Source organism: Lytechinus variegatus, chromosome 14, assembly GCF_018143015.1.
Source record: "Lytechinus variegatus isolate NC3 chromosome 14, Lvar_3.0, whole genome shotgun sequence".
NCBI lineage: Eukaryota > Metazoa > Echinodermata > Echinoidea > Temnopleuroida > Toxopneustidae > Lytechinus > Lytechinus variegatus.
In genome coordinates, this window is record NC_054753.1 from 4,734,295 (window position 1) to 4,761,402 (window position 27,108).

General features: G+C 36.7%; 1 protein-coding gene across 1 annotated transcript; it reads right to left on the reverse strand.

Annotated features, from left to right (window-relative positions):
- Positions 1–339: 339 nt before the first annotated feature.
- On the reverse strand, positions 340–24,817 carry LOC121428007 (serine/threonine-protein kinase mTOR-like). The gene is made up of 17 exons (XM_041624581.1): positions 24,722–24,817; positions 23,789–23,911; positions 23,099–23,281; positions 20,829–20,963; positions 17,794–17,968; positions 16,685–16,820; positions 16,212–16,359; positions 15,645–15,767; positions 13,580–13,662; positions 12,672–12,744; positions 9,810–9,884; positions 7,028–7,163; positions 6,647–6,703; positions 5,713–5,790; positions 4,579–4,659; positions 3,194–3,299; positions 340–367 (listed from the first exon to the last, which is right to left on the reverse strand). The coding sequence occupies exons 2-17, from the start codon at positions 23,828–23,830 to the stop codon at positions 352–354; spliced, it is 1,647 nt and encodes a 548-aa protein (XP_041480515.1). The 5' UTR covers positions 23,831–23,911; positions 24,722–24,817; the 3' UTR covers positions 340–351.
- Positions 24,818–27,108: the final 2,291 nt, after the last annotated feature.

The window sequence follows — 27,108 nt, forward strand, 5'->3', positions numbered from 1 at the left end:
AATAAGTCAATAATCACCTCTGTCAAACACATTATTCAAACCGGATTATGCAACCATGATTAATTTACTTCTTTGAATTTCTCTGAAGGTATATAGATTTCTGAGGTCACAAGAACATTGAATTTGGTAATGCTAACTGTACATATTGTGTATTTTAGTGTTTTTTATAAGTAATTTTTACAGATAAGCACTAATCGTTTGCCACAGACTGAAGCTCTACAACACTTACAGCTAGTCATACACAGTGCAATAGAGGTCTTCTCCTTTGACCTGTGAAAATGTTATGTAAAACTAGAAGGATTTGTTCTCTTCGCACATGATCGTAACTCGTCTTTTTCTTTCAAATGCATATCACCAGAATGGACACCTGTGTAAGACAATGATAGTGAAAAAAAAGATCAATAATAATTCACACATATACTCATTACCTATGATAGATTAATAAAGATATGCAAATCCTATGGCTTACTAATTGTAGATCAGAAAATAAATGCAGTTTATTTGAAAATGTATGCTTGTCTACATCATCATCACTATCATCACCACCAATCATCATCACCACCATCATCATTCTCATCATCTTTATCACCATCATCATCATCACCATCATCATCATCACCATCATCATCACCAATCATCATCACCACCATCATCATCATCACCACCATCATCATCACCACCATCATCATCACCATCATCATCATCATTCTCATCTTTATCACCATCATCATCTTCATCATCATCACCACCATCATCATCATCACCACCATCATCATCATCACCATCATCATCAACATCATCATCATCTCCATCATAATCATCATCCTCCTCCTCACCATCATAAAGATCAGTAGCAGCATCATCACTACCATCATTCTACATGTCTTCCAGTGTCAAGATCATCCCTCCACTCATTTATGGACATCAAAAGTTTAAAAGGCAGATGAAGAATATACTTGTATTATTGTTGCCATGTCCCCTCTTACATGTATATCCCTATTTTCGGTAACCCGACACATGCTCCGGCGACGATTGCTCCGGTAACAAATGCTCCCCAAAATGCGACATTTGCTCCGCGACATTTGCTCCTCGACATTTGCTCCGTCGACATTTGCTCCGCCGACATTTGCTCCGCCGATATTTGCTCCGCCGACTGTTGCTCCACCGAAATTTGCTCCGCCGACTGTTGCTCCGCCGACAGCTGCTCCGCCGACAGTTGCTCCACCGACAATTGCTCCGCCGACAGTTACTCCGCCGGCAGTTGCTCCACCGACAATTGCTCCACATTTAGCGACAAATGCTCCGGCGATAAATGCTACCCGAACGACACATGCTCCGGCGACAATTGCTCCGCCAATATTTGCTCCGCATGTAGGGACAGTTGCTCCGCTGACATTTGCTCCGCATGTAGGGACAAATGCTCCTCTGATAATATCCACTGAATTTTTTTTTTGTGTGTGTAAAACTAACAACGCTTCTTCTCCAAAGCTGTATGGTTTTTATCATTATTCTATACATTTTTAACATTTCTAATAGTTTGGCTGAACTTAAATTTCCCATCAACGCTTTTATCTCGATAATTTCTCCCTTTCTTTCCTTGAAAACCACTTTCTCCCCCGTCCCTCTCTCCTGTACTAAAATTTGTTTCTCTCTCTCTACATTCATGACTTCTGTTCCTTATTTCTTTTACAACCTCTCCCATCTTCTATCTCTTAAGCTAATATGCCTAAGTAGGGCACGAAATCATGGCCTGAAAACCGGACATTTCAAGAACTTTGGTAATTATGAATAAGATGAATGAGTGAATACATTTTAACAATTAATGCAAGCGCAAATCGCGAGCCGAAACTTTTGATAGACTGTCACGAAATGTGGAATTTAAGGAGCTTGTTGTATAATCAATATTGAGACATACATTACTTGCCAATCAAAATGCGAGCGTGCAGCGCTAGCTGATACGTTGACTATCAGACCTGCAAAAGGATACTTTGAAAACTTTATGGAATACACAAAATTAATAAAGGTAACTGATAAGTTAACATTTGCAAGCGTGCAGCACGAGCAGAAAATATTAATGTTCAGATCGTAAAACTAACATTTTTAAAAATCACTTTAAAACAATCAATTTGTAAATCAAACAAATTAATGAAAGTTCGATATCCGCGTCGAAATATATTTTACATATTGACTTCCAAACTTGATATTTAAGCTCCATATTGAACAAGATAATTATGTAAATCAAACAGGCAATGCGAGCACGAAGTGCGAGCGAAAATTTTATATAGTGAAATATGAAAGATTCTTTTTATTTTCCAAGTCTTTCACTTCTTCTTTTTTCTCTCTTTTCCCTGTTTTTTTTATTCTTTTTCCCCCTTTTTCTCTTTTTTTTGCTCCGCCAATAGTGGGGACCCGGGCCCCTCGCCCCTGGATCCGCCTATGATATAAAGTGGCACAACAACTTGAATGGTAAAACAAAACAATACAAAAGAGTATGTAACGCAAAAGGATGTAACAAATATTTTCGTCAGAGCAAGTGTCTTGTCTTCTTTTAGGCCTAGTTAGCAGAGCAATTGTTATTCGAGGAGCATTTGTCGCAGGTATTTTATTTAGGTCTTATATTTATTCTTTTAAAGCAACATGCCGAGAAACTGTCGATGGAGCAATTGTGGACGGAGCAATTATTGGCGGAGCATTTGTCCCTACATGCGGAGCAAATGTCGGTGGAGCAACTAGCTGTTCCTACATGCGGAGCAAATATTGGCGGAGCAATTGTCGCTGGAGCATGTGTCGTTCAGGTAGCATTTGTCGCCGGAGCATTTGTCACTAAATGTGGAGCAATTGTCGGTGGAGCAACTGTCGGCGGAGTAACTGTCGGCGGAGCAACTGTCGGCGGAGCAACAGTCGGCGGAGCAAATGTCGGCGGAGCAACAGTCGGCGGAGCAACAGTCGCCGGAGCAAATATCGGCGGAGCAAATGTCGGCGGAGCAAATGTAGGCGGAGCAAATGTCGAGGAGCAAATGTCGCGGAGCAAATGTCGCATTTTGGGAAGCATTTGTCACCGGAGCAATCGTCGCCGGAGCATGTGTCATGGATTCCTATTTTCATGTATCTTGATGGAAAAAAAAAAACTCCACATCATCGGGCCTTGACCTTTTTTTAATCATGTATGGTGCCTTCTACTAGTTTGACTTACCATCCAATATAGCATTGGCATAGATTCTCATGAGATGTGGCCTGTTGGATTAGGAGCTCTACCTGTGTGGGCACATCTACAGGATCGTTGGTTGAAAAGTCACATCCTGACAAAAGAGGGCAGCATAACCATTAAGCAGTGTTACTAGTTGGGCCAACCATTTAATACACAAAGCATAGCATTTGATATGGTAAATAATGGTAAATGGTGGTGATGTTTTAACCTGATTGCTAAGAACGCATGAAGGACCGACGGCTCTCCGAAGTACCTGGTAATATACAAATAATGCACGTAAACGTGTCCATACAGGGCCAAATAATGAACGATGTGTGAGAAGAGCCAATGGATATACCGCACTGAGGTCCGCAGGACCGAGTGCGGTATATCCATTTGGCGAGTCGAGCAGAGTTCATTGTTTAGGTCCTCCATGCACAAGAATGCGTGCATTGTTTGTTTCATACAACCCCCTCCTTCCCCATGTTACTGGGTTGCCCCGAATGCTATATTTGATCTACATGTAAATTCTAGGTAATTCTAGACCTTGCACTATCCTGCACTCTGACGTAAGAGTACAGGATAGTACTTTTGGTATGACGTCAGGGTGCTTGATAGAGCATTTTGGATGCAATAGTGCGATTCGCTGAATATCATGTGATCCGATTAGGACCAATCAGATTAAAGAACATTCTTGGGAGTTGTATGAGGATTAATGCCTTACCAGCACACAGAACCCGTGTCACCGGAATTCGAGACCCCCACTCTACCGACTAAGCGATCACGCCATTAGTGTCATTCTTGAGATGTTACGGTTTGTTTTATGGTTCTCTTGATTGCTTTCTTGGTCAATACACATCTCTCCTGTAGGAAATTCAGTCCTTTTGTCACTAATCATCCCAAACAAAATAGTGGGATTTCAGGGAACAACTGCTTTCAAAGAAGCTTAGCACTTTTTCTAGAGGGATTCCTATTAAAAGCCATGGCAAAGACTTTTGGTGAGGTGCCTTATAATTACAAAGCGGGCATAAAGATAACATTAAGATGTCTAAAAACATGATTGATTGACATAACTGTGTGTTAGTCTTTGATTCTTGTGATGGAAATGCATGTAACTTAATTTCGGTATACAAACTTTGTACATTGTGTACAATTATATTCTGTATGACATTAATTGACTTTGTACTTGAATAAGCCTTTATTTACAAACAAAGGTTTTGTTTAATTGAAGGAAATTAAGGTTTACATGAATGATATGCTGCACACTTTGGGTGGATATTTCTAAGGTAAAAAAAATTGACAAAAACGTAGGTAATGGAAACTTCGAAGGGTAAGTATGGTTAAGTAACATGCCCAAGAGGCAAGAGTCAAACAATTAATGATTGACATACCTGTGAGTTTATCTTTCACTCTGTTAATGATGGAAATGGCTTTCTTGTTTAATGCCTCGGGTTGGACTCCTGGCTCCCCATCTAGAACAACAATACAATCATGTATGGTAAATGCCAGATTACACATCTCACAAGTGAATACGAAACACTCTCAAAGTCGCAATACAAATTATAGAAATTAACAATAACATAAATGGCAAAGTAATAACATTAATGATATACAGACCTGACCACCGCTTATTTTTCCCATTTTGCCGCAATTATGCAATTTCTACCAGAACCATTTTGAATCAAATTATCTATATTCAAATACAAACACTTGAGTGATCATTGTATTGGATTTCATGCAAACTTGATTACTTCAACTGTCATTTATGTTTAACCCAAAGGAGATTGAATGATTTTGCTATAACACATGTTTTCCATAGACTCCACCAGCTCACATATATGCATTCTCTAATGGGTTAAAGGTCAAGTCAACCCCAGAAAAATGTTGTTTTGATTAATGAGAGAAAAATCAAACTAGCATAACACTGAAAATTTCATCAAAATTGGATGTAAAATAAGAAAGTTATGACATTTTGAAGTTTCGCTTATTTTTCACAAAACAGTGATATGCAGAACTCAGTGACATGTAAATGAGACAGACAATGATGTCCCTTACTATTTCTTTTTAACTTTATTGTTTGAATTATACAATATATCATTTTTTACCAATTTGACAATAAGGACCAACTTGACTGAACCATTTAGTATTAAACATTGCCAATACCACAAGTACAGGGAAAATTAACTGTTATTTTACTTGGCAATGAGGAGAAAAATAAAATATTTCACATTTAATATAATAAAATACAAAAGAAATAGTGAGTGGATGACATCATCAGTCTGCTTATCTGCATACCGACCAGGATGTGCAAATGACTGTTTTGTGAAACTTAGCAAAACTTTAAAATGCCATAACTTTGTTATTTTACATCCGATTTTGATGAAATTTTCAGTGTTATGCTTGTTGGATTTTTTTCTTTTTATTCAAATCAACTTTTTGTTGGGGTGGACTTGTCCTTTAAGTATGAAAACAAGTCACACTTAAATCTATGTGAAACACCCCTTGGCTACTTGCTAAAAGCTTACCCTGGGATTGCACAGACTCAGCTTGTCCAGCAGCCTTCTTCTGTTTGGGGATCTCAAGGTCCATGTCATCAAGTAGGTCTAAAGATATTACAAGAATGTATTATGCTTTGACAGTGTATTCATTATTATTGACATACTCTACCTAATAATATTGAAATGCTTCCTAGTTCATTCTTTAAAAATTAAATTAAAAAAAAACTTCAGGGAATCGTATAATTTGTAACTAACATCTGAACTACATGTTAGTTAATCGTGTGTCTTATGAAATAGAAAATTATAAGAATATTTCATGGGCTCAACAGAGCTACCAAGTCTCACGCATTATGCGTGAGACTCAAGCATATGGACTCTTGTTCATCCCCTCAAATCTCTGTCTCACGCAACTATCACAGCCTATCCCCATATACATTGTACACAATGTCTGTGATCTCACTCAGATTCACAGAAAATCTCACGCATAGCTGGTCTTTGAACTTGGCATCTCTGGCTCAATTCATTGGCTTGACACATTTACATGTACATGTACATGTTATGACTGCTAAAACTGTATTACTTAAAAAAAAAACTATTTCAAAATCTAAAACCTAGCACAGGTCTTATAATATCTATGTTGATACAAAATATTCATACTGATATTACAAATCAAGGATGTCCATACAGTTCTCCAACCAATTATTTGTTGCATCAAGTATAAGAACAGATTAACACACAACTTAAAAACCCACAATTTTTTTGTACAAGAAACAAAGATTTAAAAAAAAGATGCAGTGACACCCTTTTTTGTGTAAATCATTTCATACATAAAGAATAAAAACACACTGAGAATTTACACACAATACATTTCCAATACATTTTCAAAAAAAATATGATTGACATAGTAATGTGGGCACATTAACTGAAGTAACAGCACCAAAAAATAAACTATTGCCTGTACCTGTTTGGCTGGTAGAATATGCTCCTGATCTGGCCTTCGATCTCTTTCCTTTGGGAGCTGTACAGAGTAAAATATGAAAGTATTATGTAGTAATGAAATGACACAGAATAGAAATATAGGTTATGACGATTTATCGATCAATCTTTTATGTCGGTTCACCAATCTATGTACATGTATGTATTTACATCTATCTATCTATTCAGTCTTCTACCTCTCTTTCCATTCACTTGAAAATATCAATATCCAGTTTAGGAGGGAATCATAAATGAAAACTTCCAGTGCAATAATAATGATATCCATTTGCCCAAAGCTCTTTATAAATTTATCGATCCATTCATCCAACCCTTTATCATCCATCCATCTCTCACTCCCTCCACTTACTATCCATCAATCTCCAGTTTAGAAGAGGATCATATACGAATGCTTCTAGTACAGCCATGATGCTATCCTTGTGCTCCCTAAGAACCTGCATTACGCTCTCACATGTGATGCGGTAGTTGCCATCAATCCCAGTCACCTTATTACAAAACATAGACAAAAAATGAATACTTCAAGCAATATAGGTGTAAATATAGATGCTAAGATGATAGAATCTGGCATCGTAAATCTGGGGGGGGGGGGGGGGATTATATCACTGTTTCAATTACTAGATACCCAGTAATCCATATATTACAAGAAGACATTTGTCCTGAACTGAAAATCACTTAGTAAGCTGTTAACCTTACCAAAATTTGAATCTTTAGGGTCAGACAAGAATGAAAATGTAAAAAACTTTAACCCTATCTAGGGTTAAATATGGGCAATATTTTCGCCGTGCGAAATTTTTTGACCGCGCCGTTCACTGAGTTTTTACTTTCAAGTCTTGCGCAACTTTTGAGACCAATTTTGCGTCACCCGGGTACGTGGTTCCGAAATTACGCAACATAATGTAAGTGCATGTCAGACCGAAAATTGCTCAAAAACGTGATTTCGTGTACAAAGTCAATGCAAATTGTGTTTTCAACCAAACTTCATAAATGTATGATTATTTTTAGTTTTGCTAGTCTAAATTTATTCATGTTATGATTTTTATGATCACAGAAGAGTCCCCAACAAATTTCATTGAAAAAACAATGAAAAACAAAAGGTCAAAAAAACAAAGAAATACATAAGAAATTGATCTTAGGGGGGCCTGGGAGGCCCCCCCCCACCGGCCATAGGAACTCCCAAAATACCCCGGCCTAGATAGGGTTAAAAACATACAATAAACAATAGATAATGTAAACATGCAGATTTAACCTGCTAAGATACGATATATACATGTAATTTCCTCACATAATCAACTTTCTAATTGAAGTACTGGACAATGCACAATAAGCTCAAAATACTTGGATATTTCACAAGTTACGTAAATCTCTGGTTTATTCCCATCACTATCATAACCATTGTCAATGTTATAATGCAAAATCAATCATCACTGCAAAAGTTAGTCTAGGTACCCCACCAAAATCAAATCAGTGTTTCTCATACAGGAATCCCGCAAACATCTTTTCATCGCTAATTATCATATGATGCACCACGCCGTACACCGGGGTACCATAGTACCCCGGGGTACGGCGTTGTGCAGCGCCATCTCGTGTTGTAATAGTGTACAGTTACATTGTTGTCATGGTGATCACGGTCGTACGATCGGTGCGACAATCATGACAATGAATGGGGACAATGATCACAACGCCTATTTTCTTTCTTTGATACAATCTAATGCCAATAATAGTAAACAAATAGAATAAAGTTATCATTTGCATGCATTAATTGTTACATAAGATCACTAAAAAGAAAAAAAAATCTGTACAAAACATTAAAATATACTTGTACACAATTTTTGGTAACCCAGGGTACAGCGCAAAAAATAAAATAAATAATTCAACAAAATGGCGGATTACTATTTGGTACCCCAGGGTACCAAATACTGCATCATATTCATCCTAGACAAAACAATGGGGAATGCAGGAAAGGTCTTGCAAATGACACACAGAACCTTTAGATCTCTAGACAGAACCATTACCAATTATTTTGTGAACATAATGAATACGTGGAATAGAGATGAAAAGATGTGCTCCTAAGATTCATGAGTAAAACACACAGCTCTAGGTTCTGGTAAAGTGCTGTAGCTTCAACTCTTGTAGATAACCTTTGATAATAAAGTCAATGAAAGTTTTTTTCAGCCTTCATAATTGTAATTTAATTAAAGGACAAGTCCACCCCAACAAAAACTTCATTTGAATAAACAGAGAAAAATTCAACAAGCATAATACTGAAAATTTCATCAAAATTGGATGTAATATAAGAAACTTATGACATTTCAAAGTTTCGCTTATTTTTAACAAAATAGTTGTATGAATGAGCCAGTTACATCCAAATGAGAGATTCGATGATGTCACTCACTCACTATTTCTTTTGTTTTTTATTGTTTGAAATATGAAATATTTTGATTTTCTCGTCATTGTCATGTGAAATGCGGTTTCATTCCTCCCTGAACACGTGGAATTCCATTATTTTAACAATTTGTGCTTCAGGCGAGGAGGTCCTAATTGTCAAATTCGTAAAAATTGAAATATTGTATAATTCAAACAAAAGAAATAGTGAGTGAGTGACATCATTGACTCTCATTTAGATGTAACTGGCTCGTTCATATAACTATTTTGTTAAAAATAAGAACTATGAAATGTCATAACTTTCTTATTTTACATCCGATTTTGATGAAATTTTCAGCATTGTGCTTGTCTGATTTTTCTCTATTGATTCAAATCAATATTTTTCTGAGGTGGACTTGACCTTTAAGGCTCCTCTCTTCTTAGATGGTTTCCTAATATCCTTTGATATCAAATAAGTATTATATTGTTGTTTTGTTACAACCTTCTCCATGCTTTTTCTGTATTTTCTGTAATTATGTCAGCTTCCCGCAAGAAAGGGACTTTGGTGTAGCTTTTACCATCATTTCCTTTTATTTAAAATATTGAAAGAATACAATGCTATTCAATGATGCAAAAATAATTTCAAAATTTCAAGTGTAAGTCAAAAGTATATTCAAAAGGGCATAATGAAAAAGAAATAATCATAAAAATGATCCAAGTCCCTTTTCAACCTGCATAACTGTAAGCTTATTAAACTAATGAATTTTTACCTCCATAGCATTGATGAGCATCCTGGTTAATCTGAAAGGAATCTTTTCAGGAAACTTCTCTCTTGTCATTGCAACCTGCAAAAACAGGATATGTCCAATGACACATGAAATCATAAATAGGAAAAACATAGAAAACAAACATCGCTGAGCATGATTAACAACACCCACCCCTTTATTGAGTTAACTTGAAGCATTCAAAGTACAGGAGCTTCAATTATGTAAAAAGTAAAGACCTCAATTACATGTAGAACATCAACAGGCCTTGATGGTAAAATTTATATAATACTGACTAGCCTTGAAGGGAACATCAAATATGTTGCCCTATGTTGCCCGCAACAGAATCATATTGGCCTGAGCCTTTAGGCGAGGGCAATATGGTTCTATAAAGGGCAATATATTTGATGATTCCCGAAAGAAGAGCCAGTCAATATCATTATAATCACCTTGAATCGAATAATGTGTGCATGTAATTCAAGCTATAATTTGGAATGATTTATGTGCCTCTTTGCCTACCACTACTTATGATGTCGGATTATTCATGAACTTGGCGAATTAATCCTTGCTAAACAATTGTGATGTAAATTGTTACACCGCAGTCGCACATCATACATGGCACGCACATACAGTTAACATGTAAAAAATCTTGCGCTTGGATCTGATCAGTTGGGAATGTGTATGCACTCACCGAGTCCTGTATTATCTACAATGAGTTGGTTCACAAACTGGTTCCAATCGGATTTCGAAAATACTGAAATTAGCCATTAAAATTGGCTCCTTCTGTGCAAGCGCACTAGCGGAAATATGGCAAATATATCCCTGTTTTTGTACAGTATTCCTATCTATGTTTACCCCGTTGGTCTCAGATTGAAAGTAGCGACCGAAATATGTCATTTATTTAAATGCTAAAATGCCTTGAATAGGTAATAATAAATAATATATGAATTATGGCATGTGGAAACTACTGCAAAATGTTTCAGGTAAAGTGAAAGAAATCCAAAGAAATTCACTGAGAATCTAAGGCATAATTAATGAAAGAATACACGTAGGAAGCATAAAATAGGTGCATCTTCAGTTTATGTTTAATCTATCACAAATTGAAGTCTAATGCAACCATAGGGAGAGTAAAGGTATATCAATGTGTGCCAAATCCTGTATCCCCCCCCCCATTCTTGTCTTGACCGATGTATGCACTAAATTTTATATAACAACTTCCTTTCACTGATTTCATTTGAAGTGTATAGCCACTGGCACTCAGATGATTACGTTACATTTTAATAACAAGGTCATGTTGTACTACATTTGTAATGGCATGATGATCATGGCTTGCATTCTTTCTGTGAGTAGACAGTGGAGAGGATGCTGATGCATGTGGAATGTGTTAAAGGAGAATGAAACCATTGGAACAAGATAGCTTGTGTGCAAACAGAAAAATCAAAGAAACAGATCAACGAAAGTTTGAGAAAAATCGGACTAATAATGAGAAAGTTATGAGCATTTGAATATTGCGATCACTAATGCTATGGAGATAGCAAATTGGCAATGAGATGTGTGATGTCACTTGTGAACAACTCTCCCCATTACTTTAGTATATATTTCTCTTGAATTGCCTCTTTTATCACATCTATCCATAAATCATGTGTTCTTTCTACATGAGGGCATGTAATACATATTTTTTAAGAATACATCATGGATAAAGAGTTTGTATCATCATAAGAAAAAGCAAAAAGAGACATTTTGAGGGTATTTTATAGTCCACCAAAGGGAAAGTTGTTCATCAGTGACATCACACATCCTTGTCGCATTGCCAATGTGAGGATCTCCATAGCATTAGTGATTGCAATATTCAAATGCTCATAACTTTCTCACTATTTGTCCGATTTTTCTCAAACTTTCTTTATTCTTATTCTTTGATTTTTCTGTTTCTACACAAGCATATTTGTTCCAAAGGTTTCATTCCCCTTTAAAATGGTGTCACCATTTATGCAATATATTGTGTTGATATGCAAATTCAAAACCCCATTCTAATAGCTTTCCAAATGGCTTATTGAGTATTTTAGCCCTGCACATTGGAATATTTCAGTGCCTAAAGCTCTAAGCATATCTTAATATTTGAGGTCTTACATTGATTTATAATTTCCTTTGTCTTCTTTAATCAACTAATTTTGATGAATTATCAAGCTCATGCAACCAGTTAAGTATGCCTTTCTTTGTAACCTGTTTGACCCACCTCTCACTAATTCTCTTGTTATTCATCTCTTCCTCATACCCTCTATTATTGTTTCATTCTAGATCCTGTTTGATGTTGCCTGCCTCATTATCTTAATCCCTCTTAGCTTGAGGTCTTTCATTGGCCTTACTTGTTTGATGTTGCCTGTCTCATTATCTTAATCCCTCTTAGCTTGAGGTCTTTCATTAGCCTTATTTACACTAACTTCCCTTTGTGTCTGCCTACTCCTTTTCTTTCATCCCCTTCACTAACCTGATTGGTCATCTCTACTCCCTAATGCCCTTTTTGTCTCCTTGTTTCTAGTGTTACTGTTGCATGTCTGTGGTCTATATTATGGTTGTTCCACTTTATACATGTATGTTTGTATTTTGCCTCCACTACGAAGATTCTGCTAGGATCGAAAGCTTAGGCCCCTTTTGACTCTCTAATTTACTCCATTGGCTCTTTTTTTTTTAGATAAGCAGTTTTCAGCAGCTTCTCTTTGCCACAAATTTTCAAGCTTTTTATTTTTTATTTTTTTTCTAATAACAGGGCTTTATGGATGATTGTTGATTTTGGTATGAACTATGGTGACCCTAAAAATAACAGATACAAATAAATACTAAGATAAAATGAGTATGCAAACCATTCCATACCTCAAAGCAATCTCCAAAATCAATGTGGATAATCTTGCCTGTTAACCTATCCAACATCAAGTTAGAAGGATGCCTGGAAATCAAAAAAGAGAGATACAAAACCCAAAATCAAATTACTTCTTCTTCTTTCAACAAGCATTGGTTTTGGTATAGTACACATTAGTATGAATAGGTCGGCATACAGGCAAGTCTTCTACAGATTGAATACTTACCAAATTCCAAGCAAGTTTTCAGACCTTAAATAATATGCAAATTTAGTGTTATTTTGCATCTTCTAAGTCGAACAGATAATTGTGGTCCCAGGTTATTGACGTAGGCAGATTCACCAGTAATTATTTGTCAATTTCTCATGACAACAATAGTTTGATAATATCAAATCAATAAAAACACACAGATTTTGGTATAATAATAATTTGCAACATTTATACATGTAAAGTGCTGCCTACTATTACCCTGGCTTTGAAGCCTCATCAAAGTATGCAAGAGCTCTAGTGGGATTTGAACCCCGGACCTTGTGGTTCAAGGTCCATAGTCCATGAGTATAGTACATTATTATGACGTTGGATAACAAATACTTGCTGAATTGTCACCTCACATTAAAGCCTGTTGATTAGTACGAGGTAAAGAATAATGGGTAAGTCAAAGTAAATACTGTGAAACCGATGTGTTGCTCAGTTGGTAGAGCGTCCGTCTCACAACCCCGACCGCGTCAGACTAAAAGATGTTAAAAGATGGGAGTTGCGGCTACCCTGTTTGGCATTCAACGATTAATGGGATAGAACCTCGTCGTTCTGGCACTGCACAGCGGCTGCCGGGCCCACGATCAATTGGGCACAGCCAATTTTCGGAATATTTCATTTCATGTCTATTTCAAATAAGAAAAAATAGAAATAAATATGGACACTCACCTATCTCCTAGACCAAGGATATATCCTACCATGGACATAACTGCAAGAGATCTTGTGTAGTTGGTCCTTCTCTCAAACCAAACCTTCGATCAAAAAACAACAAATACTGCATATTAAATGGGTCATTTTTGTAAAGCGATTGGAGGCATCATGTATTAAATACTTACTTATACACATACTTTATTTTTATCATTCATTTAACCAATACATGTACCTTCATTTTTTTTTGGGGGGGGTTACATATTTGTATTGCATGTCATTACTATATGAAACCACAAAATTCAATCTTCAAATATGAATCACAAAGTTATTTTACAACGTATATTTTTGTTATTGTTCGTATTCATTTTCATCCTACATGTAAATATATACGTCAACTGTAAAAATTGCACAAGTTATCATATTGACATGATTTACTTTACTGCAATATCTTGATTGCTGAATTTAAATAAATTAATGAAAAATAAAAGTTATTAATCGTGTTATTGTAAACATCGCTGTATTGGCTTCTCCAATTCCAGGGAAGCATTTCATGAAGAAATTTGTCATAGATTTTAACTTATGGATGTTATAAGCTACTGAAAATCTTTGCACCTGATTGGCCGAGAGGCAGTAGTGGACCGTGACCCGGAGGCGACAAAGCATATTGGAGAGGCACTGTATTGTTCATTACGAAAATTTGTGCTTAAAGGAGAATGAAACCATTGGAACAAGATAGCTTGTGTGAAAACAGAAAAATCAAAGAAACAGATCAACAAAAGTTTGAGAAAAATCGGACAAATAATGAGAAAGTTATGAGCATTTGAATATTGTGATCACTAATGTTATGGAGATAGCAAATTGGCAATACGACAAAGATGTATCATAGAGCTCTCTGTTAGCTCCATGGATGTATGATGTCACTTGTGAACAACTCTCCCCATTACTTTAGTATATATTTCACTTGAATTGCCTCTTTTATCACATCTATCCATAGATCATGTGTTCTTTCTACATGAGGGCATGTAATACATATTTTTTAAGAATACATCATGGATAAAGAGTTTGTATCATCATAAGAAAAAGCAAAAAGAGACATTTTGCGGGTATTTTATAGTCCACCAAAGGGAAAGTTGTTCATCAGTGACATCACACATCCTTGTCGCATTGCCAATGTGAGGATCTCCATAGCATTAGTGATTGCAATATTCAAATGCTCATAACTTTCTCATTATTTGTCCGATTTTTCTCAAACTTTCTTCATTCTTATTCTTTGATTTTTCTGTTTCTACACAAGCCTATTTGTTCCAAAGGTTTCATTCGCCTTTAAGAATGGATCTCATCCGACACCCCAATTTCAAATTCCAAGCTACTTTTACTCGCCCCCCCCCCCCATCAGCAAAGGCTACTAAACCTTTGCCTGAATGGTAATCCTTAAGTAAACCACACACTCTCCCAGTTAATCCACCTTCCCCCAAGGAGAAGTGACTTTCATATGGCCTGGCAGAGAGAGAGAGAGGGAGTTAACTGGGGTGATTTTTTTTTTACTTTTGATATTTCGGCAATTGTGGGTCATTTTGCATCGTTCAAAATTTCATTTCGATCTTCATCTAAATTCTGAATCGCTTTTAGATATGCAAATGTCCTAAAACAAATAGAATACAAATTCATTCTTTCAAGATTACTGTCAGCCAGGAAGCTCTGAAGGGTTTGTTTATACTATTACGTAACAAGGACAGCTGCAATCTCACTCCATGCTGTTGTGGTGGCATGCGCTGGGTTCTCGGCTCTTATCAGCAGCTGCAGTCACTAAATCGACCCCACCCCAGTTTAAACAGAGAAATCGAAGCTCTCCCAAAATCTGAAATTGGGGTTTCAGATTCCCCACTTGAGCTCCCATTGACACAACACGCAGGGCAATGGGGTTCCTGTGTTATAAGCTGGTGGGGTATTTTTTAAACACTGGAATCGCGTAATGTTTGTGAACAATGCTGTGCCCCTCCCAAGCTATGTCTCCTCCGGGTCACGGTCCGCCACGCCACTGCCGAGAGGTGGTGGGAATGACTGAAATGCAACCCAGACGTACCTCTGAGCTAGGACTCTTGAGCCATAGCAGCTTGGCTAGATCATCACCCTGGGTGTAATCCAAAGCATGCTCAAATACCTCAACCTTCTGCATCAACGTCAAGTGCTCATAGTCTGGCGCCATCTAAAGTTTACAGGAAACAATTGAGAAAATCAATTTCTTATCAATCAAGACAGCGATAAATGATTAATATTAAAATACATTTGTCAGAGACTTTTTTTAAGCTGCAGCCCCCTTACATTCTATTCTTCTTTCTATATTCCGACTTCCTCTAGCTCTTATCATGTAATAGTAAATAAAATGGTGATCGAGCATATGAAAAGGTTGATTACTCGAGAAGTTTGCCCCTAATATTCCTAGCCATTCCATCTCCTCCTCCTTACCTGGCTACTTGTACTTACCCTCAACATGATGCAATGTCCAATGATTAATAGGATCTTCTTCTTGTCTATTTAATCCCTGATGAGTGTATGAAGTCTGTCACAGTGAGACACCCAACCAATATGACCAGAGTCTTGGTCCCCCACCCATTCTCCTCCTCTAGGTGTAACTGCTACTCCTACTTACCCTCAACATGATGCGATGTTCAATGTTTAATAGAATCTTCTTCTTGTCTCTGTAATCCCTGATGAGGGTATGAAGTGTGTCACAATGGCGTACCCATCCAATAAGACCAGAATTTGTGGAGAGGGGTATGGCTGCATACCTCTGAATACTGGATACACACACAAAAAAAAGATTTTTATCATTTCAAGTGAAGAGTAATTAAATGTACAAAACCTTTTTAAACATACAGTGTTAACAATAGCACAATTGTAAGAAGCATGTTACAGATTAGTTTTAAAATTATAAAACAAATACATGGTTTGAGCCGTTACATAAACCATGGATTCCTGAGTAGCACAAATAGCACATAAATATTCATAATTCCAATGATAGTCACTCTATGGAGGCTATGGTTATCCTCTATACACAGGTAGTTTTCTGTACAAGACAACGTTTATTTCTATAGAGTAGGAGCTACATCAAAGACAACATACTTGAGATGTCTTCTGAAAGTATCAGGGTTGTTAGCAAGTAGGGTGTTGACGAGTCCAAAGAGCTGCATCACCCTCTCATCTTGCCTGAGGTCTTCATGACCTTTCAACAGGTACATGAACTCAGCACCATCACTTCCTGTAGGTCAAAGAAAAGGCAAGAATTTAAATTGACTTGTAAAGAAAGATGGAAAGACGACTTACTGCCATATTAAAAATTCAGATCAGAGTAGCCAACCTCAATATACCAAAAAAAAATTGCCTGCTCTTAACCAGATAGAGACCAACTTATTGGCCCATATTTTGAACCAGGGTTTAATTTTAACTCATGGTCTAAAGTTGTGGTTTAACTATGCAAAGACAAATATGACACAACAACAATACAAGTCAGATGTTGTTTGAAGGTTTGCATGGTGGCATATACAATCGCTGATGTGGTTTACGGTACACCTTGTGGAGTGTTATAGAAACAGTGGATAGAAGAAGAGAAGAAGTGGATAGGCGAGAAAGTGGAGATTTGAGAGTAGAGTATTCTTTCTTGAAAATAGTCCTGAAAAGGACTGTAAACCAGAAGGAATCTTGAGTGAGAACAGCTTGAGTAGTAGAGCTGATGAGGAGATGCTGGCTTGAGTCGGCGAGTAGAGATGATGAGTAGTAGAGAGACTCGACGTTTCGGACAGGTTGACTCTCCGTCTTCAGGAGACTGTCCATCTTCAAGAAAGAATACTCTACTCTCAATTCTCCACTTTCTCGCCTATCCACTTCTTCTATAACACTCCACAAGGTGTACCGTAAACCACATCAGCGATTGTACATGCCACCATGCAAACTTCAAACAACATCTGACTTCACCACTATCACATGATGAAAAAGCACAGGTGAACTCAAGAAATATACAATGCCAACAAGATTTTAAATTTTTTTTGCTTCACACAATTTTAGCGCAGAGTTAGATACGCTACACCTGACTACAGAATACAGGTCATTGTGCTTAACACAGAGCCCTCATATATGCAATGCCAATCTCTCAGGGTTTGATATGTTCTATTGTTGGTAATGAAGCCAAAGTCCTTTACATGACTCAAATTAATTTTCCATGATCAATTTCTTACCGAAAATGCTTAACTTTCGAGGGCGCTGTTTGGATGTGATGACTTGCAGCGTTGACTGGACCCTCTGGATCTTAGCGACAGGTCGGTTGGGGTCGTAGGTTCCTGGAACAGCTAGCTCCAGGTCTCGACACATCAGAAGCTTAGGAGACACAAGCTGGAGCTCCAGCTGGGTGAGCTGGATAACGATTACAAATTGAACAAGACAGAAATGAAAAACAAACAATTACCAAATCATTATTACATTGACCTCAACATACATACATCAAAACTACTATACATACATAAAAATGTCAATATCCAATTTCTGCAAGAGACTGGATAAAAAATATGGATGCCTCATCAGAGCTCAATAGTAAGCATTAGAAATAAAACACATGGCCCGTATTCAGAAGTCAGGTTTAGCTTAAACTCAGATTTAAAGTTATGGTTTAAGTATGGACAGCCAATTGTTTCATAATCACTTACAGTAGAGATATCATACTTTCAGCTCATTCGGCTCTCATATTATTCATAATTGTGTAGGAAGTACAAGTAGATGATTGTCTTCACCATGGATGAATCAGGAAAGAGCACAGTACACATAAGAAACATACAACTTGATAAAATTGTTTGTACTTTTGGCTTCCCATACTTAAACCACAACTTTAAACCCGACTTCAGAATACGGGCCATGGAGCTAAAGGGGAATAGTATATAAGCTATGTACATAATTTGCAAATGACTACTGTAGTTCTGTCATAAGGTCTTTTAAAAGGTTAATTTATGAACACAATATGCTTGTCTTTTGGCTTCTGATTAGTTCACCCTTTTATTCATTGTAAACAATGTCTTCTTAAGTTGATAAGAAGCCAATTTACAAAAAATACCAGGGGCCTGTTGCAGAAAGAGTTGCAATCAATCGCAACTCTAAAAATCAAGCGCAACTTGATTTTCAACCAATCAGCAGCGCGCATTTTGGACTTGCGATTTTTTTTACTTGCGTTTAAACACAACTCTTTCTGCAACGGGCCCCAGTTGTAGTGGTAATGATCTCAAAATGAGTTTGGACAGAATCCAATGAAATTACCACCAAAGTGTTTGTATGTATGAATAAAAAATATGTGCCAAAATATCTCTGGAAGAAAATGCGTAATAGCTGAGAAATGATCAAAATAAGCGAAGAATTCCATCAAATGTTGGGCATTTTTCTAAGCAATATTAATTATACACTGTCCCGCATATACTTTTCTGCAATAGTGAACAGCAGAATTATCGATTTTGAAAAAAGATTTTATGACTTTATAAATATAAGATTACATCATTGTATCAGATCTAGATGTATGATAATATTTTGACAATTAACCACGATTCTCATGAAATAACCGTTTGCTGCAACTACTGTCTTTAACCTTTCAGCAATTAACTTTACTACATGTGTAAATAAAACCCCTTTGCTTGAGGCTTTCTCTCAAAAAGACAATTCAGTGTGACCAATCGGAGTGGACTAAAATGTAGACTGGATGGTGCACATTAAACAATTGTTTCTAACCCAGGCCATCAGATAACAAATGGTAGAATGAAGTCTTTGTACCATGTTAGGACAGCATTTGAAATCCCCTTTCATCATCAATGAAACTACCCCCTCTACTGTTCATGATGTTCACTGACCTATAAACATGTTTACTCCGAGCCAAATGAGAACTGATTTCCTCCCCTCCATAAAAGCTCTCAGTACTTTTATCCCTTGACTCTTAACCCCCACTTTCTCTCTTTCTTTCTCTTGGCCCGTTTTCTTCTATCCTCCCCAACCATCTAAATTTCCCTACCTTTTCAATCGGATTCCCCTTTCCCCTCCCTCCTCCCATTCCCTTGGTCCTGTACGAGTCCTTTCTCTCTTTCTTTCTCTCTACATTTTCTGATCATCTCTCCTCTTTCAGACTGTGGCACCCCGTCCCATTTTTAAACCTTTCCTCTCCTTTCTGCTCCTTCTCTCCTTCACTTATCTTTGACTCTTCATTATCCCTTTTTCTCCTTGTCTATTTACAGATTGTTATTCTTCATCTCTCCTCCCCCACCCCTCCCCCACCAGTAACCAATATCCTGCCTCTCCTATCAAAAAATAAATCCCTCCAAAACATTTCTCCTTAAAATACTTCCTCTAGGAAAATATAGACCGAAGCAGATGAACCTGTCACATCCTCTAATAGCTCCCACTCACAGGAATCCCGTACCAGCCTCGGGTCATGAAATCTGTTACTATTCCTAGCTGGAGGGTGTTATAAAGGTATCATATCCACTCATTTACTCTTCCCCAGAACTCATCAGAGGAGATATTTCTCGATTGATTTCATGCTATCTTGAGATGTCTAAGCAAGTAGAGCATGCCTAGGTTGTGTTCAACTGAGCCAACTGTGACACAGATATATAACAGTAGAGGTTGAATTCATCAGCTCATTTTACACTAAATTCATTCAAAACTGTCTGAGAATTATAACTGAAATGGTTTTCTTCTACACTAAAGATTGGGAAAAGAACACACAAAGCACAAGAAAATACATTATGTACAATGTAAATAACACCTAGACATATTTGGCATCCCAGAGATTTGGCAGAGTTAGACCCTGGACTATGTCAAACCAGTCTTAGGAAAATGAAAACAATTTGGGCTATTGGATGGTATTTTCATGACCAAGGTTTAGTTAATTATTGGTTTATTTTTATGGAGTGCCATTGGCCACTCATTCATAAAGAAATCATTTTAATCATGCAGTGAAAAGATGTTCAGAAAATGAACTGAAGCATAAAATAGGAAGGGCAAGACAAGCAAGAGAGAGAGAATAAAGGGGATATAAAAATACAGAAATGTAAGCAGGTACAATGTAGGAATGCTGGTGTGGATTAACCACAAAGCTTGCAAATAACTTTCTCTATAAAATACACAAATACATGACAGTTTAGACTACATGTACACATAGGTCCTGATATTAGAGCCTGAGGATGATATTAACAGGATGAATTGAAAAAAGTTCACTAATTTCTTGTATAACAACGTTTACCTGTGGCAATTGTTTAGAAATCCTTCTGAAGACATGATAATAGAGATCCCATGCCTGTGTCAAATCCTTCACATTCCTAGATCTTGTATACTTCCTACACCACTCCTGTGCTTCCATCAGGTCTCGACCGTATGCCTGAAAAAAAAATCATTGATCAAAAATCAATGTCGAAGATGAAGTAAGAATATAACCCACAAAATCTACATCTCCATCTAAAATATTGACAAGTAATTCTACTCATTTCAGTGAGCATTTAAAGAAAAGCTTCACACAATTTCCCCTTTTCCAACAGGATAACTTTTGAAAAATTACACAAATGATACAAAATAGCATAATAGGGTTTCTTAATACAAAATGATTTTTTTTTCATGTTTTTTTAAGAGTGAGCAAAAACAATGTTTCCTTGGATTTGCCATCTCTTAAACTGAAATTTTAGAGATGGCAAAATACAAATCCAAGGAAGCATCATTCACAACCCCAAATCTAACTTTCAAACATCCCAAATGCCAATAACCCCTGCATATATAATATGAGCACATTTAGAATAATAAAGGTATATGTGTATCCATTGAACCGAGAGGTAAAAGAACTACACATGCCTCATATGTTCCAAGGTGGGGGAAAAATCTCATACTTCCCTTCAAACAAACTAGTTGTTACACTTTATCATAATCTTATTGTGATAAACTCTAAAAGAGAATAATTGAAAGGTTAAAACACTTTGAACACATGATTTAGGCGAAGTTAATCTGTTATCACAACTTCGCACATGACGTTTGAATTTTCAATGACTATCCAAGAGCAACAACATCTATCATAACTAAATAATAAAAGTATGAATACGTTGAATTACACTTTGACTTGTATAGAAATGCTGCAGGGAAAGTCAGGGGCTAGAAAAATTCATCAATAATTTTTTTTCTTTAGAGGCGGCCAAATGTCAAACATGAAAAGTCCTTTCACCCCCGTGCCACATTCAAGTTAAAGTAACATTTTTTCTGTGGTTGAGTTGAATAAAGGCCTGTTCACACTGAAATATTTGTGGAACACAATAATGACTAATCCCTGTTTCAGTATGGGATGTATTAAAACAGTGGAAATAACTTGTTTATACACTTTATATTCCAACTACTGTATTCCATAAGGATCGTTCACATCAAACATACACCATGTCATGGTTACTGAAATGGCACTGGGACAGGTCTTGAAGGGATTGTTGCTCTTTTGTGGTTTTCACACAACTCTGGATACGGTGAACCAGACCAAATTTGATGTGTCTAGGACCACATGTATGTTCTAAGAAGAAAAATACATCCAGCTGCTGGTTTGAAGTGACAGAGTTTGTGACGGCAGCATTGCTGCTGCTGCCAATGTTCTTTCACAACAACAATAACTAGAGATCAGTTCCGTTATTTATTTATTAATATCAAACTAACATTTCTGTTAAGATTTTTCATGCAAAAAATTTTACATATATATTTATCGGGTCGTGTGGTCCAGTGGTTTGAGCATTGGACTCATAATCGCAAGGTTGTGAGTTCGAATCCCAACTCTGCCATTGTGTCCACTTTGATAAAAAGGCCCAAGAGTGATATCTGTCATCTATTATGTCAGCCACTATGGCTGATTAACCTAGACGTAAAATGTTTCCAAGGTAATTGGTTATATACCAGCTTGGCGTTTACCAGCAAAAAATGCTGTCCTGCCGAGTTCCTATGGGAGTTACCACAACAGAAACATACGGACATATACATAGTCACATTTCTTTTATAATCAGGAGGCTGATATTCCCCGAATCATGATATTCATTTGTTGTAAAAATCCTGAGTAAATTCATGAACATCTTCATCAAAGAGGCACTAGTAAGGGATAGCTAGAGTTGCATTAGGGTCACTTCTTCTCAATGAGCCTCTGAATTTGGACTCCCCAGCCACAAGCAGTTTTGACTTTGACCTAGGACAATAAAAATATTTTCTCTCTTTATTCAGAGAAATTTCTTTCCTTTCTCTTTACATTCTGGAGAAAACAGTAGTGCTTCAATCTTCTGATTTAGGGTAACCATATGCCCATAAAATTATGCATCTCTCATCGATCAATGATGACTTGGGGATGTTTCAAGCCTGTAGGGCCAAGCCTGTACCCTAAATAATGAAATATAATAAATAATGACAAATTGATTATATTTTAATATTTGAACATAATGCAGTCACTGGCTTATGATTAATTATGAAATTGATTTTATCTTTTAATAACAGGGTCCTGGATTGTACCTGATTGAATGATGTTTCCTTCATGGTCTGTGGTCCACGTTCCATCATGGCATGGAGCGGTTCCAGGACTGCAAACATCCCTTTGACGTTCCTCTCGCCAAAGTAGAGTCTTGACGCTTCTTCGAGACCCTCGTGCCATAGCTCATGCCACAGGATAGCTACTCGTATCAACTCTTCACTCACCTGGGGAGAGGAGAGGGGGAAAGAAAGAGAGAAGGGGATAGGATGAAGGAGAGGGGCGCAGAGAGAAAGAAAAAAAAGAAGGGAATGAGGAAGGAGGGAAGGTAGGAAAGCTGGAAGGAAAGGTAGGGAGAATGGGGAGAGGATGAAAGTGTTTCAGAGAGAGGGAAAAAAGAGAGAGGGAGCGAGAAAGGAGGGTAGAAAAGCAGAAAGGAAAATGGGGAGGGAAAGTGGAAGAGAGAGAGGACAAAATGGGATGGAAAGAATGAGAATGAGGGAAGGTATAAATACCAGTAGTTTTCAAGTTGATACATCAGAAAAAAATAATAAACTTAAATTTTCTTTTAAAATTCTAAATAATCATCTGCTGCCATTTTTATACACGTTCTATTTTTTTTTTATTTACCTGATGTAACTGACCATCAACAGCAGCTTAGCGGTTTTTTGTTATAATCTTAACACAAATTTGAGATTTGGTTTCATTTTTAAAGATGATGACAGGGCACTTACCATCATAGCCTGTTGTACCAGTGTATTACTGTGTTCACACATGTTATTAAGCACCTTGTTGGCGGCATTGTGTCTAGCCGAGCTCTGAGACTTGGATGCAACAGTCAGAGGGTAGATCAAAGCCTAATGATTCAAGAAAAAATTATGATAAAATAAATGTTGTACATAGACATACTGTGACAATGCATTCTAGATTTGAAGGACATGTAAGCAAAACTTTAAAATGCCATAACTTCCTTATTTTACATCTGATTTGGATTAAATTTTCAGCGTTATGCTAGTTTGATTTTTTCTTATTTCTTCAAATCAACATTCTCCTTGGGTGGACTTGATCTTTAATATGAAAAATAGAAATGGATGCCTATCAACACAAAAGTCTACAAAATTAGTGTTAAATCAATCAATTAATCAAATACAAGTGGGAGGGGGAGTAAGGCTTCACATATGCTAGACCAAAGATAACATATGCCCTGACATAGGAGCATACATGGCTCTCCCATGACCAAGTGGACATGTTTTTGTTCTTGTTTGGAAGCCTACCCATCCCACCCTTAATTACAGTACTCTGAAATTTGATTAATCTGTGTTCATCGTTCGGTGAAAGATATAACATCATATATGTAAATGACATTAGGAATCTTAAACAACATTTAGATCGAAAGTATCCTTAAATAAATATGACATTTTGATATCTATAAGCAATGGTTATACTTGCTTATATAGTGCTTAATACTTACTTTGTCAGAGGTCTCTAAGCGCTCTACAGTATGCAGCATAATTACCCTGGCCTTAGCAGTGCAGCTGTTACGTGCGCTGCGTTTCAAGGAATAAATTCCTGCCAGGTACCCATTTACCTCACCTGGGTTGAGTGCAGCACATTGTGGATCAATTTCTTGCAGCAATGATATCCATGTATAAAGTAATGCCACCTACCTGAGGATGATGTTTTCCAATGTCAATAAGCAATTCTTGGATGAGACGTCCGACGAGCTGCCTGGTGTCAATGCGAGCAATCAACTGAGGTATCACCTGGATAGATAAAACAAGGGAATAATTTTCTTTATTTTTGTACATAAATAATGATATGATTGTTTTCATATTTATTATTTTTGTACATAATAATAATATGCAGCACTTATACCAATAGATCTGCGGCACTTATTATAATGTTTCTTAGTGATGCACATTATACCTCCACTGCGGTGATTAGGTGCTTGAGCATTCACGTAATTCATTCTTTCCAGGTATACATATACTAAACCTGGGTGGAGAGTGACAAATGTAGATAAAAGCCTTGAAAAGGATGTGAGTGCCCTGTAGTGGGATGTGAACACTGGAACAGATAATAAAGAACCATAGTGTATTCATTCCTCTAATTGAACATTAAATGGGCTGGTTTTTAAGATAGGTACAATCTTTAATTGTTGATAATATTCACTTAAATTTTCACCCAAATACTCACTTCTCAATTTGCATGTAAGGAATCGATTTATCATTCAATATATTGCAGTTCGATGGGCCACAGATTTTAAGATAATTTTTTTAGTATCATTATGGTGTTACATAAATTTACCTTTTGTAATAGCTCATTTAATTATTATCATTTCCTTCAGTTTATTTTACCATCAATCCTACTAATTCTACACATAAAACTTCTAACTTTCCAAATTTTCCAAGATGTAGAACAGATTGAAACCTCTCTTTTCACATTTGCAATTCATGCTTTCCTGCCTGGAACTGATATGCTCCAATAGCCCTTTCTCTTCTCCACTGAGGGGTATACTGTTTTCAAATGGACGGAAATCACATTTATATGGACTCCAGTCCTATCAACTCTCTTGAAAATCTCTTCAATTGAAACTATTACAAGAAAATGAGGACTCATGGACACTTCGCATTTTCAACATCCATACAGCTTCTAAAAATACATGGATTGCATCAATCATTTTTATTTGCTGATTAAGCTTTTCTTGATACAATCTATGATTCATATGTGTAAATTTGATAAATGTCTCAATGGCTCCTAAGCAATCTCACAAATACAAGAATATTAAAAAAATACTTGGGATCTGCTTTGGTAATGAATCCATTACGGATACCCAACAAGTTTTTTCCTGCCACCTAATACCAAAACACCCCTCGATTTCCATCTGCGACAAATTTACAGATTTGCCTGTTTGGCTAGTCCCCCCTGTTCAGACGACCAACATTCGCATCAGAGTCGATCACTATAACTAGACTTATATGCAGAACTGAATTGTACAAAAGATATCACATATAAGAAATCTCAGTTCAGTGAAAAAGATCGTAACAGGACAATTTCAGAAAAGCAAAAAAAAAAGTTCTTCATAAAGGGGAGAGAGGGGGGGAAGAGGGGGGGAGGGGGCATGCTCCTTTAGCTCCGCTTGGATCCTTCCATGCCTGGATCCATGCTCGGGAAAAGAAATTTATTTCAACCCTAGCCCCCACTCACCCCCTCCAAATAAAATAGAATAAATTTATTGATGGGTTTGTGGATGAATGGATGGATAAATAAATAAATACATGAATAAAAAATATATATAAACAAATGACTGACTGAATGAATAAATAAGGAGATACATAAATATATATACAGATAATTCAAAAATCAAATAAATAAACAAATCCATTAATGACTTTTTGTTGAATACACATTCAATGCTTAAATGATACTACCTTCTTCATGTACTTACAATCCCTTTTTTCATAAACAAGGATTCTTTAATTCTCGTGTTATCTACCCATGATCCTTCTTTCTTGTAGTCTGAACTGAACGTAAATCAGTTACGATCAAACCGATGGCTAAATGTCACACTTTGACAAATCTATTAGTACAGCCGTAATCTGAAGGTTCCTCTAAGCTGCCAATTTAATTTTCAATCTGGGACTGATTGTTGATGGCCGTGACAACGGGGATTTAACCATCAAGGTACAGTGCTAGGGAGCATTCTTTGAAACAAATTCCAATGATTATATGTTATAAGCTACTGAAATCCTTGCATCTAATTGGTTCATAGTAAATGTGGTAGAGAAAATCACTATTTGCATTGTGGAATGCTTCCTGATCGTAAAGGGATGAAAAGCCAAGTGCTCCAAGAAAAAAAAATAAGTAAAGAGAAGCAAAAACTGGAAATACAATTCAAGAAGCAAAACCCCATCATTCAAGTAAACACAATTATTTTTTTTAAATAAACATATTTTTTTTAATATTATGGACATATTGGTCATTAACCTTTTCACTCGAATGCCATTGATAAATAGTCTTAAAAGCTTATCAAAACACTACAAATGCAATTAAT